The 22,211-nt window shown below is 41.9% G+C and overlaps 1 protein-coding gene across 3 annotated transcripts in view; it reads left to right on the top strand.

The window, feature by feature from the left end:
• The window catches only part of SUMF1 (sulfatase modifying factor 1), a 104,199-nt gene that overhangs the window by 46,685 nt on the left and 35,303 nt on the right, over positions 1–22,211 (top strand). For 2 of the 3 annotated variants that reach the window (XM_032290531.1, XM_032290529.1), the window contains exons 4-7: positions 1,021–1,103; positions 3,343–3,465; positions 4,245–4,359; positions 12,976–13,089. In XM_032290531.1, the coding sequence (XP_032146422.1) occupies positions 1,021–1,103; positions 3,343–3,465; positions 4,245–4,359; positions 12,976–13,089 (435 nt within the window). Of the gene's footprint in view, positions 1–1,020; positions 1,104–3,342; positions 3,466–4,244; positions 4,360–12,975; positions 13,090–14,613; positions 14,929–22,211 lie in introns of those variants that run through there. The other variant, XM_032290532.1, reaches the window with a different exon arrangement.

Raw genomic sequence — 22,211 nt, 5'->3', positions numbered from 1 at the left:
GAAGAATCATTTACAATCTCCTTTAGCTAGTATTAGCAACAATGATTCATTTCTGTGGTTCTCCTTGTGACTGACTGTCATGGGGCCGCAGTGAGACTGGTTCCTTTTACTGAGTGCTTGCTAAGTCAGTCACCTCAGTTGCTAAGGGCATAGCCATAAGTCCTGTGTGGATGTTATATTTCCTCCTTGTAATAACCCAAGATGTAGGTGCTGTTACTATCTCCGTCTCCAAATGAGAAAACACGCTTGGAGAAAGAGGTTAAACCAGTTGCCTAGGGTTACACTGTATACAGCAGAGCCATGATTCAAATCTCATTGTGACTGGCTCCAAAGCCTGTGTTCCTAACTAAACCATTCACTAAGTGAGGACCACTGGCTGTTGTTATTTGGTTAACAGAACCATAGAGTAGGAGTTAAGGTTCTAGTTACGATTTGCTGAGCGCTTTCCAGTCTTACCTGATTTGACCTCTGTGTTCTGTTAGGTGAGGCAGGTGGGTGTGCTCCCATTTCACAGACAAGGACTCGGTAGGTCCAGACAAGTGGCGAGCTTGCCCAGGGTCACACAGCTAATGTTGGGCTGGAAGTTGAATTAGGTTCTTTTGAAAAAACCCCCCAGTTTTTCCTTTGTGCTTCAGCTTGATCTCTGACCACCATGATTGACCTTCAGCCTTGCATTTAGTTGTAAGGTTAACTCTGTTTCCTCATCTTTTAAATAGCAATACTAACTGTGTCACTTGTCAGAGTTTACAGAGGATTGGCTAGCCACGCACTTTTAAAAAATTCTTATGGATATACACCGTTTGAATACATATTTATTGTTCACTGTGATGCTTTATGATATGAAGCAATACTTTTTGTTAAATAGTTATTTACATATAAGTCTTTATTTTGCTATTCTGGTAAATGTATTTGTTTGGTAACCCAAATGGAAGTTGAAGACTCTGAGATTTTTCTGCATGTAATGGGTCGATGTTTTTCTAGAGTTGTAGCTAACACCAGCCTGTTCTGGGTTCCTTTGAGGTTGCAGCTGCTCCCTGGTGGTTACCTGTGAAAGGTGCTAACTGGAGACACCCAGAAGGGCCCGACTCTACTATTCAGCACAGGTGAGGCTGGTCCTTCCTTCCCCAGTTGATGTGTTCCATTTTAAAATAGATACCCTTTGCTCTTGCAAAATAACTCAGTGGGCATCTTCACTGTAAAATGGTGAGAATGACAGACTCTACTTGATTGGTAGGAAAGTAATATGGCGGGAAATAATGTATGTAAAGAGCTAAACACTGCACCTCGCTCATAAGAAGGTTCTTAATTAGTGGCCTCTTTCCTTCCTCATTTGGCCTGCCAAAGAGTTGCCTCTTCCAGGTTTCCCTGCTTCTTTTTTTTTTTTTTTTTTCTTTTTGAGACAGAGTCTTGCTCTGTGTCCAGGCAGTGGTGTGAGCTTGGCTTACTGCAACCTCCACCTCGCAGGTTCAAGTGATTCTCCTGCCTCAACCTCCCGAGTAGCTGGGACTATAGGTGTGTGCCACCATGCACAGCTAATTTTTGTATTTTTAGTAGAGATGGGGTTTCACCATGTTGGCCAGGATGGTCTTTAGCTCTTGACCTTGTGATCCACCCGCCTCGGCCTCCCAAAGTGCTGAGATTACAGGCGTGAGCCACCACACCCAGCCCTCCCGGTTCCTTTTGAGAGGCCTATTGCAAACCTCATGACATGTTTAATCTTTGTACTCTGTTTCTGTTCTCTCAATTAGTGGATCATTTTGAGGAAGAAGATGTCTGTCTTATGGATAAATAGTTGTGTCCTGCCAGGTTGCCACTGTAGAAGCCCAGGCCTTGGGTACGGGATTCACATGCTCTTTAGTCCCGGATTGGCATTCTTTGAAGCCACCATCTAACTGGAAAACTACAGAGAGCCAAGTCGGTCAGCAAGTCTCCAGGGTGGCAAAGAAATAATTATCTCAAGCAAAAATAGAGTAACACTTTAAACCCTGGAGATGGAGCAGGGTTTGAGCTAGGACTCAGCATCTCAGCAGCCCAAGAAACCTGCTCTCCTAACCTAATTTTTCAGATGCAGTTTTTACGCCTCTATTTTTAACAACATTCTGGTTATTGCCCTTATTGTCTGAGAGCTAGGAGTACAGGAAGTTCAGCTTTAGGGATAAAGCCCCTTGACACATATCAGACATCTTTTAAAGCCTGAGTTGGAAGTCTGTGTGTTGAAATTAGCCTTCAAGGTAGAAAGTAAAGGATTCCTGGGCTCCTTGGGTGAACTTGGCACCTTAGCTCCCAATTAATATCTGCTTTCCTGAATTTAGTTACAGAGGGAAAAGCTAAATGAGGAAGGAAAACCCAAAGGGGAATGTATGTTATTCATGCAGTCAAAACCAACTGGGTCTTTGGAAAGGGTACATCTCTTGTCTATGCTAGAAACACTGACTGGCACATGATAGATACTCAGTAGATGTTTGTTGAAAGAATAAATGAAAGACCTGCTGTAATTAATGTGGGGAATTCAAAGGTATATAAGGAATGGACTAGGAATGTATAGCCCACTTTAAAAAAAGTGAGCAGGGAGTTCAACCAAAGCCATCTAGCGCTGGGTGAATGAGTCTATACCCTTATTCTCTGCTTTTTTCCCAACCTTCCATACCCTTTATACCCTCGGGAAAAAAAGCCTGGCCACCTGTAGAGGAAAAGTAGAAAGACACAGAATTGAAAGCCAGGATCACAGGTTAGGTTCTCTGGAAACATCTTAGATAGAGTTTGGGATGCAGAATGTTAGGTCCCCACAACTGAGGAAAGGAGAGGGCGGGCCAGAGCAGGACAGAGCAGAGGGAGAAGCCACAGCCACGGTGCAGGCCCAGTGAAGTTCCAGACAACGCAGGGGGCTCTAGGGTGTATATGGCCCATAGGTTGAGCCACAGTAGGCTGAAATGGCTGGGGCTGTATGCCCCTGCTGTGGTCAGTTATCGGTGGCTCTGAGATGGCTCTCAGCTCTGCTAAACCCCAAAGAAGCCAGAAGCTTCTGCTGATGGCCCCCCTAGCAGCTGGAGTATCTCCGCATCTGCCATACCAATGAGATTCTAGGGGAATCCAAGCCTAGAAAGTGAGGAAGTGTTTTGAGTCTAGTTCCTAGTGGCAGTGTAACCCATTTGGGATACTGGATTGTCAGAATTCCTGGGTGGAGGGGGACAGATGTAGCATGGCTAAGGTTTGACTTTAGGACCAGGATGACCTCAGCGTCACAGGTTGAAATGGGAGGGATTATGAGCGCTTTGCTGAAGGCAGTTCCTGCTTCCTGTTCTGGTTGGTGCTGCTTTTCACTCTATTTTCGCTCTTCCCCAGGCCAGATCATCCAGTTCTCCACGTCTCCTGGAATGATGCAGTTGCCTACTGCACGTGGGCAGGGAAGCGGCTTCCCACGGAAGCTGAGTGGGAATACAGCTGTCGAGGAGGCCTGCACAATAGGTAGTTAGAGGGTCTCATCTTTCCTGACAATATGTTGATCATTTAAACAAACAAACAAACAACAAAAAACTCTGTGGAACTTACTTTGGTTAGAAGGTTAATAACGACAATAATTCTTTTTCTTATTGATTTTTCCTCATCTCCACAAAATTACTTAGAAGACACTGGAGAATGGATTGCAAACCTTTTATTACCCTCAAACCCAGTGTCTGGCCATCTGGGCTCCCTCCAGTCCCAAAGCAAGTCCTAGCAATTCAACCCCCCTGAGTTACATATCGCTGCTTAGAGCTTCTTGGCAGACTGCCTTGCTTTTAGCATTTTCTTATTTTAGGCATCTCCTGAAGCAGCGGTATTTCTCTGCTTCTAGAGCCATGAGACAGAACACTCGTGTTGGGTTCACGTCTTCTAGGAAAACCTCCTTAAAATAGCCCAGGCTTTATAAAAAAGTATGGTGTGATGGTGCCTGATCACGCTACCATATAAGTCCAAAATGAGGTCCACTCTCTCAGCTTTCAATAAGTCCTTCTTTTAGTTTTGTGATTTATTTCAGGCATCCTGAGTACCTGGGCAAGACTGGGGCTGTTGTGCACTTTACATGAGAAGTTATAAGGGAATTTAAAATAAATCCCGATTAAAAGCTTTACTTATTTATATATTTTTTTAAAAGGCTCACCCAGAACAAGCGAGCAATGTTCTCTTTTTCATTGCATCCCTTCTCCTGACTTCAATCCAAAACCTGTGCCTGTTTGACAGGCTGATGCCTGTGTCTCTTCTGACAGACTTTTCCCCTGGGGCAACAAACTGCAGCCCAAAGGCCAGCATTATGCCAACATTTGGCAGGGCGAGTTTCCGGTGACCAACACTGGTGAGGACGGCTTCCAAGGAACTGCGCCCGTGAGTAATGAGACCTCTGCAGGAGGGCGGCAGCTGCTGAGAACTGAAGCTCCTGGTAGACACGGGGTGAAAGGCATTGCTCACTTTCTGACTCACATGGTGTTGCCTTCGTATGTCCATCCACTGTTGCACATTGCAAATACTAATAATTCATCAGATGCTCTTTTTTATATAATGGATTTTCTTTTTTGATTCTGTAATACTTATTGTAGAATATTTGGAAAAACAAGAAGAGTACAAAAGAGAAAGCTAAACTGACCTGGAATTCTACCACCCAGAAATAACCCCTGTTAACATATTAGTGCATTTCTTCTCGTTCGTTCTCTGTGTTGATGATGCTAATGATGACTCGTAGTTATTGAGTGCTTGTAATGTGCCGGGCATAGTGCTAAGCCATTTGCATGAATTGTCTTATTTACTGTCCATTCAACTCTGTAAGGTAGGTACTATTATCCCCATTTTCCAGGTGAGCATTCTGAGGCACAGAGAGGTTAACTAACTTGCCCAAGGTTACACAGCTGGAAAGCGGCACAGCTGGGATTTGAACCAGGTCGGTTTGTTTCCAAAGCCCATGCTCTTAACTACCATATTTGCCAGCATATGTATTTCCAGTGTATATGTATCATATTATTTTTACATAATGCATTTAGGTCAAACTTGATATAGTATTTTAAATCCTACTGTTTTTTCCTGCCTATATCAGAAACCTTTCATCTGTCATTAGCAGTATGCCACAAATACATTGTCCTTCAGCATCTGGAAATGAACCCTATTATTTAAATGAACCCTAATGTATTTGCCAGAAACAGGTTATTTCTGGTTTTTTTCCCTACAGTGAACATCTTGTACATAAATATTAACCTGTACCTTTGACGATTTTTGATAGATAGATTCCCAGCAGTGAAATAATTCAGTCAAAGGCTAGAAAACTTTCTTGGTAAGAGTTTTAGATATATGGCCAGATTGTTTTCCAGAATGCTTAGGGCATGTTTTCCTCTATGGGTGTATACTATTCTTTTGCTGGCATAATCATAGACTCACAAAGCCACGTTAAAGAATGTCTTGGACCCTGTGTGCTACTGTAAGAAAATACCACAGACTGGATAATTTATAAACAACAGAAATTTATTTTTCACAGTTCTGGAGGCTGGGAAATCCAAGACCAAAGCACCAGCATGATTGATGTTGGCTGCATCTGCCAGAAGGGACTAATGTTGTGTCCTCTCTGGCACAAGGCAGAAGAAGGGCAAAAGAGCACTCCCTTCAACCTTGAGCCATTTTATTTATTTATCTATTTTTGAGACACATTCTCACTCTGTCACCCAGGCTGTAGTGCAGTAGTGCACTTGGCTCACTGCAACCTCCGCTTCCCAGGTTCAAGCAATTCTCCCACCTCAGCCTCCCGAGTAGCTGGGACTATAGGTGCACACCACCACACCTGGATAATTTTGTATTTTTAGTAGCGATGGGGTTTCACCATGTAGGCCAGGCTCGTGTCAAAATCCTGACCTCAGGTGATCCTCCAGCCTCAGCCTCCCAAAGTGCTGGGATTACAGGTGTGAGCCACCGCACACAGCCCTTTGATAATTTTTTAAAGATAAATTCCCTGCAGTGAAATAATTCAGTCAAAGGCTAGAAAACTTTCTTGGTGAGTTTCAGATATATGATTGAATTATTTTCTACAGTGCTTGGGGCATATTTTCCTCTATGGGTATACAAGAGCTCCTTTTCACCATTCTTTTGCTGGCATACTTGTATACTCATAAAGCCATGTTAAAGACTGTCTTAGACCCTTGTTGCTGCTGTGACAAAATACCACAGACTGGATAATTTGTAAACAATAGACAATTATTTCTCAAAGCTTTTGAGGCTGGGTAGTCCAAAACCAAGGGACCAGTATGATTGGGTTGGCTGCATCTGCCAGAGAAGACTAATGCTGTGTCCTCACCTGGCAGAAGGCAGAAGGAGAAAAGAGTACTCCCTTCAGCCTTGAGCCCTTTTATAATGGCGCTATTCCCACTCATGAGGGAGGAGCCCTCATGATATAGTCACACCCTCAGAGGCCATACTTGCATTTGGGAATTAAATTAATCCTGCTGCAGGTAGGCACAGTGGTTCACTCGTGTAATCCCAGCACTTTGGGAGGCCGAGGCAGGTGGATCACCTGAGGTCAGGAGTTCGAGACCAGCCTGGCCAACATGGTGAAACCCTGTCTTTACTAATAATACAAAAATTAGCTGGGTGTGGTGGGGGTGCACCTGTAATCCCAGCTACTTGGGAGGCTGAGGTAAGAGAATCACTGGAACCCAGGAGGTGGAGGTTGTAGTGAGCTGAGATTGTGCCACTGTGCTCCAGCCTGGGTGACCAAGACTTTATCTCCAAAAAAAAAAAAAAATGTTAATCCTGTTGCATTGGGGATTAAGTCTCAATATGAATTGTTGAAGGGACACTATTATTCAAAGCATAGCAAAAACATTTCTATTTTTTCTTAACACTGTGAGAAAAGAAATCTTGTGGTGGAGAAATAGCCCTTTACTGGATTTGTTGCTACAGAAAATAATTTTCTTTCATCAACCCTTCAAACAGTAGTTATTTAAAAATATATTAGTCTTTTTGTTTCATGGAATAATCGTTCTTCCAAAATTTCTTTCTTTTTTTTTTTTTTTTTTTAGTGAGACAGAGCTTCGCTCCATTGCCTAGACTGGAGTGCAGTAGCACCATCTTTACTAACTACAACCTCCGTTTCCCGGGTTCAAGTGATTCTTCCACCTCAGCCTCCTAAGTAGCTGGGATTATAGGCACCCTCCACCACACCCAGCTAATTTTTTGTATTTTTAGTAGAGGCGGGTTTTCATCATGTTGGCCAGGCTGGTCTCAAACTCCTGACCTCAAGTGATCCACCCACCTCAGCCTCCCAAAGTGCAGGGATCAAAATTTATTTCTAAATGTGACATAGATAGTTATTGGAGACATCATCATGTGATTCCAAGATTTAAACTGAAAAACCAAACAAGCAAGAGAGAAAGAAAAAGAGACTTTTGGAAAAGATGAAGAGCAAAGAGGCACTTGACCTAACAGAAATGAAAAATTATTTTGAGTTATAGTAGTTAAAGCATTATAGTTTTGGGACAGGCACAATGGCTCATGCCTATAATCCCAACATTTTGGGAGGCCGAGGCCGGTGGATCACCTGAGGTCGGGAGTTCAAGACCAGCCTGGCCAACATGATGAAACCCTGTCTCTACTAATAATAAAAAAATTAGCTGAGCGTGGTGGTGGGCACCTGTAGTCCCAGCTACGTGGGAGGCTGAGGAAGGAAAATTGCCTGAACCCAGGAGGTAGAGATTGCAGTGAGCCAAGATTGTGCCACTGCAGTTCAGCCAGGGTGACAGAGTAAGATTCTGTATCAGATAAATGAATGAATGAATAAATAAATAAAGCATTTATTAATACAAGAAATAAATTGCATGAGAGTATCCCTTAAATATGTATAAAAGTGCATATATATATAAAATTCCACATATGGGAGTTTCATATATGATAAACCAACACAAACCCATGGGAAATGGGTGAATTATTTAGTGGCGGCAGGCAAATGACTTATCAAACCTGGTAGTTCCCAAGTTTCCCTTAGAATGCGCTACTACTCTTGCAGGCAAATAATTTTATTTGCCTGACTGATTGAATGACTGATTAGAGGTCTTGGGGGGGGAAATGATCTCAACCTTTCCTCAAACTTTAAATGGGTAGGAAGCCCAGCTTGCTGGTATTGAGTTGGGCATGGAATGAGGGTGCCCAGTGAGCTGCTTTTGGTCAGCAGAAGTGGCACTGCAGGATGCACGGAATATCAGTGAAGCATGCCTGCTGTGGATGCTCATTAGACCTCAAGAAAGGTGTTGGTGGTTACAGACAGCAGGACAGTGGCCATTAAAGTCAGAATCTGCTAAGGAGTCTGTAACAACTGAGCTGTGGATGCAGCTAACCCGGAAAATGAATGGCACTGGACCACTGGCCCATATTTGGCCTTCTTAGGCAGTGGACACACTAGAGACACTGGCAGAAAAACGATCTCAGCAGCCTGGATCCCCTCATGCTTGCTGGGCTGTGACAAGCAAGGCAGCTGCAGTAAAACTTGAAGCCTAGGTATGGGCCTGGGTGGAGCTGTAGATGCAGTTCTTAGTTGTCCTAGTAGCCAATATTCAAATAAGTGCTTTGAAAGCCAAAGTGCGGAAGGGTCCATGTGATCAACAGTTGAACAGGAGCAGTTGGTCCTGAAAGATAGGTGAGCTCCATTCCAAAGACACAGGTGATGGCCTTCGAGGCCCTCATTTGGACAAGCCTGTGATAGCCATTTCTTTCTTTCCTTTTTTCTTTTTTTCTTTGGAGATGGAGTCTTGCTCTGTTGCCCACGCTGGAGTGCAGTGGTGTGATCTCGGCTCTCTCCAGCCTCTGTTTCCTGGGTTCAAGCGGTTCTCTTGCCTCAGCCTTCCTATGCCGACTAATTTTTGTGTTTTTAGTAGAGATGGGGTATCGCCATGTTGGCCAGCCTGGTCTTTAACTCCTAACCTCAGGTGATCTTCCCACCTTGGCCTCCCGAAGTGCTGGGATTACAGGCATGAGCCACCGTGCCTGGCCTATGTTAAGCATTTTCGATGAACCAAACAAATAATATAAGTGCCTGTTCATTTTAGCAAAAGGCCTTGACAAGATTGTCTTGGCTAGTTATGCATATTTGACAGCACTTGGAGCTACAGAGTTTCTTTTCTATTTAATTACATGGAAAAAGGAAGATAGAGCCATTTATTCTTTTAAAATCAGTGTACCTTTTCAGAAAACATGATGTTCAGTATGAAATAAGGACACTCTACAGATGTTTAGAATTGGAATATTTGACTGGAAGTTCAGCATATGTGTAGGAAATTTACCTGAAGAAGCTGCCATGGAAGTTTCTAAAACAAAATGAGAACATTTACTGGGAGCCCTAAAGGAACCAATCTGACAAACAGGGCTAGAGGAGAAAGCAAGCAAGCCAGCCAGAAAGAGACAGCTGCCATCTGTGTTTACAATGAGACTTAATGAGATCTCTATCTTATGGAAATTGTTTACCCGTAGTATCTCAAGTCCACCTGAGCTGCTCTTTTGTGTCCACATGCTCTGGTCTGTTGGAGCAGGAATTTAACTTTGATAATGAGTTGGACCATGCGGAAATAGCTCCCTGACTTGATATTTTATGTATTTATTATTTCAGGTCTGATTTTATTTATTTATATGAGACAGGGTCCTGCGCTGTCGCCCAGGCTGGAGTGCAGTGGCATGATCACAGCTTACTGCAACCTCGGCCTCCTGGGCTCAAGGGATCCTTCCACCCCAGCCTCCCAAGTAGCTGGGACTGCAGTGCACACCACCATGCCTGGCTAATTTTAAAAAAACATTTTTTTTTGTGCTGGGCGTAGTGGCTCATGCCTGTAATCTCAGTACTTTAGAAGGCCTAGGCAGGCAGATCACCAGGTCAGGAAATTGAGACCAGCCTGGCCAACATGGTAAAACCCCGTCTCTACTAAAAATAACAACAACAAAAAAAATTAGCTGGGCATAGTGGCGCAAGCCTGTAGTCCCAGCTACTCCGGAGGCTGAGGCAGAATCACTTGAACCTGGGAGGCAGAGGTTGCAGTGATCCAAGATGGGGCATTACACTCCAGCCTGAGTGACAAGAGGGAGACTTTGTCTAAAAAAAAATTTTTTTTTTTTTTGTGAAGATGGGGTCTCACTATGTTTCCCATATTGGTCTTGAACTCCTGGCCTCAAGCTGTCCTTCTGCCTTAGCCTCCCAAAGTGCTGGGGTTACTGGCATGAGCCACTGCACCCAGCTAGATCTGATTTTATACTGAGCAAACTATTTTGACCACAGTGAGCCTAAAGAATTTACATTTTGCTATGCTGCTTGTTACCCAGTGATTAGTTTTGGCTTTAATGAATATCAGCTCATTTATCTGAAAATGTGCCAGGAGTATTCTCATATACATTTGTTTGCATTTAAGTTTCCTGAGAGGAAGCTTTGGTTAGTGGAGTAGTTTAACAACAGGCAGTTAAAATTTGTATTTTCCTTAGTGGCATGCTCACCTACAGTAATTTTAGGGGTGGTAACCTCCACATTTTATGTCACTTAAACATCAAATTATTTAAGGTGGCTAAAGAAAAAAATGCCCAAATCCTTGAGTAGGTACTATTATTTTTCCTATTTTACAGACAAAATAGCACCTATATAGGTTAAGTTGCTTGCCTAATGTTAGCTGTTAACTGTTGGTGTCACTGGTCTGGTGGCTCATGCTCCTAATCCCAGCACTTTGGGAGGCTGAAATGAGAGGTTTGTTTGAGCTTAGGAATTCAAGACCAGCCTGGGCAACATGGGGAGACTGTATCACTACAAATAAATTTTAAAAATTAGCCGGGTCTGGTGCTGCACAAATTGTGGTCACAGCTACTTGGGAGGCTGAGCTGGGAGGATCTCTTGAGCCTGGGTGGTTGAGGCTGCAGTGAGCTGTGATTGCATCACCGTACTCCAGTCTGGGAAACAGAGCAAGAACCTGTCTGAAAAAACAAAATAGTGCTGGTGCACAGATAGGACTTCAGGCACACTGATTTGGGGGCACCTCCACCTGTGCTCTGTAAGTCTGGAAAATGATTCCTTCCTCCAGTGTTTGTTTCATCTGTTTTTGTTTGTTGTTTGTTTTTTGAGATGGAATCTCACTCTGTTGTCCAGGCTGGAGTGCAGTGGTGCCATGTTGGCTCACTGCAACCTCCACCTCCTGGGTTCAAGTAATTCTCTTTCCTCAGCCTCCTGAGTAGCTGTGATTACAGGCACACATCACGTGCCCACTTGGCTAATTTTTTTTTTATTTGTAGTAGACGGGTTTCACCATGTTGGCCAGGCTGGTCTTGAACTCCTGACCTCAGGTGATCCGTTCACCTTGGCTTCCCAAAGTGCTATGATTACAGGCATGAACCACTGTGCTCGGCCTGTTTCATCTTTTAATTTCACTTGGTAACCTGCGTCCTAAAAGAACTGAATTTCTTCTTTTTCTTCCCATTCCTTCCAGCTATTGCTCTACCATGCTCTTTTTTGATCATCTCCAAATTCTTCAAAAAGTAATTTATGCCTGCGGCCTCTTCTTTCTCTTTTGAACTCTGAGCCCCATTCAAAATCTGCCCAGATAACTCTACTTTCATAAAGGAAAATGCCTTCAGCCAGAAATTTCTCCCTCTTGTGAATTTCTCTGACATTTTATTTCCCTCTCTTACCCCACTCATCCCATTCTGCCTTTCAGAATTGGATTTTGAGTTTTGGGTATATATTTTTTTTCTCCCTCATTAAACTAGATGAGGTCATTCATTATTTGTCATTGAAGCACTCCCTGCCTTTAGTCACTGTGCATGGAATTACTGAATGAACCAATGAATAAGTACTGCTGTTTCCATAATGATTGCTGATTTTGGAAGCAGTGTGGTGAGAATTTTCAGCTTTCCAACTCATCCAGATTAAGGTCTTTTCACAGTAGCTTCGTGACTTTGATTGGAGTGCTCTGAATTGCGGAAGCATCAGATGCTTCCATATTCATGTGTAGATGTCAAACCATCTGAAGCCACATGGAATGAATATTACTTTATTCATTCCTTCCATCCTACTTCATTTAGTATGGCAAAAGCATGGACTTACAAAAAGATTTTTAAAACCCCAAAAATTAATTGATATGTATATATTTTTTTCATTTTAAAAATGAAATTTTCCTTTATGTTTGAAAAGTTCCATTTTAAGAAGTTGGGAGAAATAGTAAGTCATTAAGCCAGCAAAACTGTTCTGCATTTACTATTGTTTCAGTTAAAGGTTTTTTTTTCTCTTGCCCTCCCCCCTTTTATAAAAACTCTGCACTTTGGTCCTGTGTTTGTGACAGTATTATGTGGCAGAGTGTCTGACTTGCCTTTGAAATGTATAATTTTCTGCTGAAGAATTCATACGGTTTGCCGCAGTCTTCAGGTTTCAGAGACTAAAAACCCTCTATTACAAATACACTTGATAATGAATTCACATGTTCTTTAAAAAAATGAATCCCCTTAAGTTTTGAGGCTTCAGGTGATGAGTTAGTGGAAACTTGTGGAGAAGACGGAGCTGACTGACTTGGGGTCTCTTGGTGCTAAAAGACATTTGTGTGGCCAGGAATGCTGAACTCTGATAACAAGACTCATATTGGATCCAACGGGATTTTCCTGTGAATGATTTTGAAAGTCTAAGTATCATCTATTCTCCCCCTACTCACCCAATGTTTGATATAAATTTTTGATTTATGGTAATATTAAGTCATTCTATTAGGAATAATTTCTCTGACTTTCATACCATTTAATATGAACTCTCTTTAGGTTTCTAAATCCCTCCAAGAACTCAAAGCCAAAAAAAAAATGCCTTTTTCTTTGTCTTTATGTTGGCCAAATTGTACTTTGACTATTAGAATAAAAATCAGTATTCGTACTCTGAAATTAAAGCTCTTGTTGTATTTCTGCACTGAAGATGTTTTCTAAACCAGGTGGATAGTTTGACAGTGTTTTTCCTTTCTTTCTTTTTAGGTTGATGCCTTTCCTCCCAATGGTTATGGCTTATACAACATAGTGGGGAATGCGTGGGAATGGACTTCAGATTGGTGGACTGTTCATCATTCTGTTGAAGAAACACTTAACCCAGTGAGTATTATTTGCAGAGCATGTATCTTGGAATGGTAGCATCCGTCCTCTGGGCAGTTTGCAGCCAGACTTTCATGTGTTTCCAAGAGATATTTACATACTCCGTAAATTAATATTGGGATTTCCCCAAAGTGACGTTAAGCACGTGTTTCTTATTTCAACCTTAGAGCATTTTGTAAAAATGTCTGTGAGCATCTTATCTCTCCTGGATTGTGATGGTGATAACTACTTGAGGAAATCTGCGTATAACTTTAGAAATTATATTCAGGCTCGTAAGTTTGATCAAAGCATGATATATAAGTAACTATAAAGTTCATTACTGTTTTATTATTAACTATTAAGATCTGCTAGATGGTATTTATCATGTATCTAGTGTCTGAGTTCTGATGGGTTGAAATTTTGATTCAACAGCATTGTTTGGAGAGAATGAGAAAGGGTGTTAGCTGGTTAAATGTTGACGCAGGAAGTTGTGTCATTTAGTGATTAATTCCCGAACCTCTTAGTATGTCAGGCCAATGCATCATATACTTTGGTAACAGAAGACAACCGTGTTTGTCTAAGTTTTACTTATTATGGCATGTGAAAAATGTTGAATGCAAATAGTATACTACCCTGCCTCTAAAACCAAACTACCCAGCAGAATATGTAAAAATGGAGACACTACATGGGCATGTGTGTGGAAAGTGCTTCTTTTAAAAAGAACATCTCTGAATATTTTTTGTGGTGTGAACAGATTGCGGGGAAAATATCATGCAAAAATCCCATCTCCAGCAAAGTAGTCATTCATAATTCAGTTCCAAGAATGTATATTTATAACCAAACTAGCTAGACTGGATACTTGATGTGCTTAATTTTAAACTGGAATCTTTTGATAAGGCTCAAAGGGTAACGATAAAGAAAAGTAACTCTTCGATATCTTCTCAGTATAGGATTACGGAGCAATTGAAGAAATAGACTCTGCCTGAGGCTAATTTTTCAGAATATGGAAGTAAAGTTGTTTGATATGCTTAATTTTTCTTCACAGAATAACATGTAGGCTGCTCATGAATAATCTAGAGAAACAGATCTATTTTTGGGGGGGGTACAGATAAAAAAGCTGAGTTCTTCAGAAACTCTCATCCCTCCTCAGTTTCTTTTACTTTCTGGCAGGGCTGGTGGAAGTAGTGGTCAAAATGAGAATATGGTTGTAAAATTCTAGGTGGGTTTGTGGTTGGGAGATGTCATTTTCTACTGGCAAGATGTGACTTGGCATTTGCTGTCAGAATCAGAAATAGAATTTTTTTCCTCTCGGATAAAAGCATCTGCATGCTTGGAAGGGGGTGTGCAAGGCCTTAGAATGCTGGCAAGTTGTGAATGTATCTATCTGACCATCTGGTGTCGAGCTGAGTGCTTGTTAGCTTTCAGTTTTAGAGTTACTTGTGTTTCTTCTAAGGATTTACAGAAAAACTCACATTTATCTTTTCACCAATCCCAGGCTTTGTGCTGGATGTTGCCCTTGCACTCATGAAATTGTTCCCATTTTAGGTTTCTCTTTGTCCCAGTGACTTCCTTTGCTTCCTCATTGGACTGGGATATAATTCAACAGTTTTGAGAACTAAACCCCAAATCCTTGGACAATTCGTACTCCGTAATTCATGTCTTTACAGCTTTTCTTTATTGCCAGCAGACAAGCCACGAGCATCCCTCATCTAGGTTACTGCAGCAGCCTCCCAGAGGGCTCCCTGCCTTTCCTTTCTTTGCTATATTGCAACTCGACTGATCTATATAGAGAGCAAGTCACATGCAGTTACTCCCCTGTTTAAAATCCTTTAATGCCTCATTATCTGAAGAATAAAGTATAAATTATTTTTTTAAAACTTAATACTTTTATCTTTTTTTTGGTTATTATTATTTTCTGGGGGGAAACAGAGTCTCACATGATCCCCTAGGCTGGAGTGCAGTGGCTCCATATCAGCTCACTGCAGCCTCTGCCTCCCACGTTCAAGTGATTCTCATGCCTCAGCCTCCCAAGTAACTGGGATTACAGGTGCTTGTCACCATGCTCAGCTAATTTTTGTATTTTTAGTAGAAACAGAGTTTCGCCATGTTAGCCAGACTAATCTGTTAACTCCTGACCTCAGGCCCACCTTGGCTTCCAAAAGTTCTGGGATGACAGGCATGAGCCACCATGCCTGGCCTTATTACTTTTATTTTTAATTTTTGTAGAGATGGGATCTTGCTCTGTTACACAGACTGGTCTCAAACTCCTGGCCTCAAGCAATCCTCCCGCCTTGGCCTCCCAAAGTGCTGGGATTAGAGATGTGGGACACTGTGCCTGTCAGATTTATGCCTATAAATTCCTGAACATGACTTTTGAAGGCTAACATAATTTAACCCTTGCTGATCTCTCTAGCCACATCTTTAAACAGTTAATTATGAAATGTTACAAATTCAGAATAGTAAAGAAAATAGTGTAATAGATAACTCTGTACCTACCACATAGATTTAACATATGTTCACAGTTTACTCTCTTTTAGCCAAAGAAAAAGAACAAAAACTGTTCTTCTCATCAGTGCTTGATATTGTCAGTATGTTTTATTTAAGCTGCTCTGATCAGTGTGCAGGGCTGTTTCACTGTGTTTTTCAGTCATCATTTTTAAAGTTTGTCTGTTAACTCTAATATCTGATACCACATTGATCTGTTTCTGTTGTTGTTCTTGGCTTTCGGTCACATCTTGTTTTCTCCCATGCCTGGTTAGTTTTGACTGAGTATCAGACATTTGATGTGAAAAATTGTGGAGGTTATTTGAGATCTAGATAATGTGATGTGTCTCTGGAGAGGATTTACGTTTGCTTCTAGAAACTTCTATTTCAGATTAGCTTCAATCTAGTCAGGAATTGAGATGATTTGAAGCAGAGCTTCAGTCCTTATAAGGGCCATTCTATTTCCATTTTCCCCTGGTTATAGTTCTTCAGGGTGCCAACCAAAAGTCTAAGGGCTTTGCTATAGATCCTCCACCTTGGAGGGCCTTGACCTCCAGTTTTTTTGTTTCCTCAGACTGTGAGTCTATTGAAAGTTCTGCTCAGCTTCTCAGCCTTCCGTCTGCCATTTAAAGCAACAGTTCACCTCACCTCTCTGGGATTTGAGCCCTGCAATTCTTCACAGCCATGGTAGTTCTCATTTGGTCTGGTTAATTCCTATTTCTCTTTGAGATCTTAATTTATTTGCTTTTCTTTCCTAATGGACTGTGTATCTCTAGTGCTTAGCAAAGAACCTATATATAATTATTGACCCTACAATAATGACAATTCCACATATCCGGAATTGAGGGAGTTTGATGACTGTCCAGACTCCAGATGTTTCATAAGCAGAGGCTGGTTAGAAGAGACATTTTCAGGGAAAGTTAACAAAAATATCTACCTGGTTAGTAAATATTTCAATTCAGGAACTGACCTCTTCTGTTATATATTTATGTTAGTTCTATGACTAACTTATAACAGCAAACAATTTTAAAGCTTTTTGGAGAGCTTGGGAATAGTCAGTGCCCTGTATGCAAAGGCTGTTCAGGAAGTACCTTTTTCTTATTTAGTGATTTCCAGGGAGCAAAAGTTAATCATTAGTTTTTATTTTATTGGGCAGTCATTTATGGCAAAAGCAGGTTGTGGAAACAGTCATGTGTGCTTTGTACACATCTAAGAGAAGATGAGGTATTTGGCCGTGTGAAGTAAGGGTCAGCGTCAGCTTGGTGTTAGCTGTGCATGTGTGTGTGTGTGTGTGTGTGTGTGTGTGTGTCCCCCTTGCGTGTGTCCCATGGAGATGCCACATTAAGATGGCATCATTCCCCTCCTTACAGACACAATCTAGTATATGGCCAGTGCTGTGATGTATTTTAACCAAATAATAATGTGGTTTTTGAAAATGTAGTTTGTGGTTATTTACTTTTCAGTTGCCTAAGTCTGAGACCGATATTAATTTGTGGCACTATGTAATGCTTTCAGTTAAAAGAATATGTAGAGCTTATATAACGTTCTAATTTCCCACATCTGCATACTCACTTTCAGTACAAAGTCCCATGCTGACTTGTTGAGCTGATGATGTGACAGGATGGAGTGATCTTTGAGATCCTTCCCTTTCTGTTAGCGACACGATTGTATTAAGGTGGCTTCTTTTTCTCAGGGAGAGAACTCTGATTTTGTTTTTGTTTTGTTTTATTTGAGACAGAGGCTCGCTTTGTCACCCAGGATGGAGTGCAGTCGTGCAATCTTGGCTCATGGCAACCTCCGTCTCCTAGGTTCAAGCAGTTCTCCTGCCTCAGCCTCCCGAGTAGCTGGCATTGCAGGTGCCCATGCCACCATGCCTGGCTAATTTTTTTTGTATTTTTGGTTTAATAGAGGCGGGGTTTCGCCATATTTTCCAGGCTAGTCTTGAACTCCTGATCTCTGGTGATCCACCCGCCTCCGCCTCCCAAAGTGCTGGGATTACAGGCGTGAGCCGCTACTCCCAGCTATCAGGGAAAGAAGTCTAATTTTGGAATTAACGAAAGTAACTTGGATTATAGCTCTGCCACTTGATATTAAAGGACTGCTGCTAAATTTAGACTGTATCTTCAGTTTCCTTGTCTACAAATTGGAAATAATTATACAGGATGAAATTGTGTGAAATTTAATTTGTCATTATATATGAAATACTTTGTATCATTCTACTTCCAGAGGACTGTTGTTGTTTTACTGTTTTTGTTTATATTATGTTTTGGCTATCTAATTATAATATTGCTTACTCCCATCAGCAGAATTAATGAGCAACATTGGCCTTTAGAAGCATAGGGGAAAGAAGAAAAAAAAGCAGATGGGAAGAAAATGATATTTATAATTAATGATTGCCGATATTGCCCTGACACTTACCTTTTGTTGGCTTCTCACATACTCCTCTTAATGAAAACTTTGCTCATGCTTCTTGGATCATCAAAGTCCAGTGGGATCAAAGTTTTCCAAAATGTATTCCTCCTCTGAATGAATCTCTGCTACTTACCAAATTTTAGCCAGAGATTCAGTTTGTTTTGTTTCTGTTAATGTGGATTTGATTGTCTAGTAGATTGTATAGCTCTAGACATTTTGGGAAGTGTCTTCTGTTTCTCAGGGTTGCTTTGATGTGTGGAATTGACCTGGGGTATGCTAGTTACAGTGCTCATGCCTGTAATCCCAGCACTCTAGGAGGCTGAGGTGGGAGGATTGCTGGAGCTCGGGAGTTCATGAACAGCCTGGGCGATACGGCAAAATCTCATCTTTGTAAAAAATACAAAAAGTTAGCTGGGCACGGTGGCACATGCGTGTAGTCCCAGCTACTCAGGAGACTGAGGAGGGAGGATGGCTTGAGCTTGGAAGGTGGAGGTTGCAGTGAGCCAAGATCGCACAACTGCATTCTAGCTTGTGCAGCAGAGCCAGATCTGGTCTCAAAAAATTAAAACAAGCAAAATACACACACACAAAAATAGAATTGACCTGAGATAAGCCCTCCTTGTCTGTCCTCCGCGGTATGCAGCAGCCACTCCTCTGAGCTCTTGCATATCCGCACATAGCACATTAAGTAAATTTGGGGCACATACCAGTCCCCTGGCCAGAGATTAGCATGTATATTCATGCTTGCAGATGCCACACTTGCTGACTTCACTCAGATACTTCTTTGCCATTGCAAGATGGGACTTAGGGCTTGAACTCACAGTATTTTTGTCAATCCTTTAAACTCCACACTTTGATTGTTCCTCTTCTCCATGATCTTCTGGCCTCTCAGCACTGTGTCTCAGTGTGCAACAGAAATATGAGAGTGTTACTTACCTCCTGATCTTCCTCCACCCAGGCAGTGAGATTGTCATTTTCTCAGTCAGGCAAAAAACAGTAAATATCACATCATCCTTCTCCTTAGTTAAGACTTTCATACTCATTGACTGTCCCATCAACAGCCTCATCATTTGAAGCAAGCATTCATTGAATACCTAGTATGTGCTGGGGGCTGGGGGAGGAAATTGATTGAGAAATTTTCCCTGCCATAAGGCCTTCACTCACATGTTTTTTGTTTTGTTTTGTTTCCTTGAGATGGAGTTTTGTTCTTGTTGCCCAAGCTGGAGCTGGTGTTATCTCAGCTCACTGCAACTTCCACCTCCTGGGTTCAAGCAATTCTCCTGCCTCAGCTTCAGGAGGTGCATGTGCCATGTGCCACCATGCCCAGCTAATTTCATATTTTTAGTAGAGATGTGGTTTCACCCTATTCATCAGGCTGGTCTCAAACTCCTGACCTCAGGTGATCCACCAGCCTCAGCCTCCCAAAGTACTAGGACTACAGGTGTGAGCCACCGCACCTGGCTCACTCACATGTTTTTAATCTAGACATTCTGGGGACATGAATAAATCAGTTTGATGGAGAACTAACCTAGTGTTCAAAATGAAAAAAAGCATGAAAGTGATAATGAAGTTCAGCTGATAATAAATTTAATACAGCTGCAGGTTATACATAGTAAATGCCAAGGAGAGAGCAAGGTGATCAAAATATCAGCGTTTCGGGACTATGTTTAGGAAAACAATTTTATCTCCTTCTCCCTAGTGGAAGATGAATGTCTTCTGGAGGAAGTGCTAATGTTTACCCATTTTTATTTTTCGTTGTGGATCAGTTGCAAGCTTCTTCATCCTGTATAATAGAACCATTGAGAAGTAGAAATAAACTTGAATGTATGGTTCGGATATTTAGATCCTGCAGACACATTTCCAAATATGTTATCCAAACATATGCTTCTTGCTTGAAAAGAGCGAATTCTAATTCCAGTTACTATTTGGATGATGGTAGAAATACTGTTTGTTTCCACTTCGGGACAAAATTACCCCCAGAGCCTCACGTTACAACTACTGATTCTTCCTAAGCAAAGAGAGCGGAACACCAAAATGTATCATGGCCTCCTTACTTTGGAGGAACAGTGGATCTGAAAGGTGGGAAGTAGAAAACCTCCTCTAACCTCACCCCCTGTAGACATTCCTTCTTTGATGCCCCTGACAACTGTGGTCCTATAGCCTCTTGCTAAAAACTTGGTGAACAAGAACTCTCCAACACTTAGGGCAACTTACTACATTATCAGATTTTGTCACTGACGGTTCCTGTGTCCACCTAAGATCTCCCCTGAAGTGTCAGCTCAATGGCCCTCATTCTGCTATGGCCAAGAACAAGAATATATCTTCCTCTGCCTTGTACATAAAAGCTCTTCAGATATCTAAGGACTATCATAGTGTCTTCCCTGCCCTGCCCATTTTTCTATTTCTAGATAAGCATTCCCATTCTTCTGCTGCACTTGGGATAACAGGGTTTGCAATTCAGGGCAACCCAGTTACATTCCTCTGAATAACAGGAGTTGGGGGAAAATGTCCCTTTTTCTAAATGGACACCCAGAATTATACACAGTATTCTAGACGTTGTCTGGTAGATGCACATATAAAAGTGGGGCTCAGGCCGGGCGCGATTACAGGCTCATGCCTGTAATCCCAGGACTTTGGGAGGCCGAGGCGGGTGGATCACGAGGTCAAGAGATCGAGACCATCTTGGTCAATGTGGTGAAACCCCGTCTCTACTAAAAATACAAAAAATTAGCTGGGCATGGTGGTGCATGCCTGTAATCCAAGCTACTCAGGGGGCTGAGGCAGGAGAATTGCCTGAACCCAGGAGGCGGAGGTTGCGGTGAGCCGAGATCGCGCCATTGCACTCCAACCTGGGTAACAAGAGTGAAACTCTGTCTCAAAAAAAGAAAAAAAAAGTGGGGCTCTCCTTTTTTTGTTCATTCTGTCTCATTGGGCCTCAGATTATGTCAGTAGTTAAGAGTTTGGTTAGTGGATGCCAATCAAGCGGGGCTTGAATCACAGTTTTAGGGATAACTGTGGCTTGCCAGATGTGTGACCCTGTGCAAGTCACTTAACTGCTTGGAGACTCAGTTTACTTCTTTCTTAAATGGGGATGAAGATTCCTACTTCATAGAGTTGTAAGGAAGTGAGAGAATGTAATAAGGTGCTTAGCACAATGTTTGGCAAATAGCATGTAATACATGGTAGCTTCCATCCTAATTGCTACTAGTGCCATCCTACCACTACTATGGGTACTACTACTGTTACTATGAGTAGTAGCTGCAGTAGTAACAAGGAAGAACCATACCTCACTGATGGTTCCTGTTAAGCCTGTAGGCAAATAAAACTTACATTTTTCTCCTATGTTGATCTCAGGCTAGGTCTCCCCAAATATTGTTCATACACAGTAATTTTTTTATGTAGCCATTTTTTACATGCAGTTTTTTTTTAGAAGTGGGTTTTTAAAATTATTTTCAATTTTTGTTCTATATTTACATTTTGAAACTTAACGCAATGCCTAGTTCATCTCTCCATGAGATTTCATTTTGTTTATGGGATTCAACCTTGAGAGACAGCTGGTAGAAATCACTGTGGCTCTCACTGCTGTCATCAATGGTGGTAGCTCTCCCTTCCAACTTATTATAACCAACAGATTTGGCTGTTTTTAAGTCATTGATATCGTATGAATGGGACAGGGACCAAGGCAAAGTCCTGTAGCACTGGAGTCAGCCTACCTTTCCTAAGTATCTACTGTAGTATGGGGCTGTATCTGCTCTTGGGATACAGGGATGTGTAACACAAATCCTGCTGTTAGGAAGCTTCTAGTTTGTCGAAGAAAGATTGAGTGCCAATCAGATGAATCAAGATGCACTCTGATAAGAGTTGTTATGGATATGATTGAGGGGGTGCCTGGGTGACCTCTCTGTTATCCACCACTTGGAGCCATGAAGGCTTCTTGGAGGAGGTGCCCTTAGAAAGGATGGCAGCAATTGGTGAGGTCATTATGATAGGTCCATGAAACCCAAAGATAAAGAAGACAGGGTCCAGCCTTTTGAGAAATTCAGTAAGTGGAGAAAGGATTTTCTTCTCTCTTTCTTTTCCCACTTCTTTTAGTTTCTTAAGTAAATGCCTAGTCAGTGCCCTGAGCCATAGCTGCCCTCCGCTTGCCCTTCAGTCCTGAAGCATGATGGCTTTTCTATACCCAAAGTAAATGCAGTGAGAGGGGTGCATGTGTGTGCCTGCACTTCTTTCTTCTTGTTTTTCTGCGT

The sequence above is a fragment of the Sapajus apella genome, unplaced genomic scaffold (genome assembly GCF_009761245.1).
Source record: "Sapajus apella isolate SASKATOON/1434 unplaced genomic scaffold, GSC_monkey_1.0 scaffold23, whole genome shotgun sequence".
In the NCBI taxonomy this organism is placed as follows: domain Eukaryota; kingdom Metazoa; phylum Chordata; class Mammalia; order Primates; family Cebidae; genus Sapajus; species Sapajus apella.
Note: the sequence above shows the minus strand (reverse complement) of the source record. Positions and strands in the feature narration are given on the sequence as shown.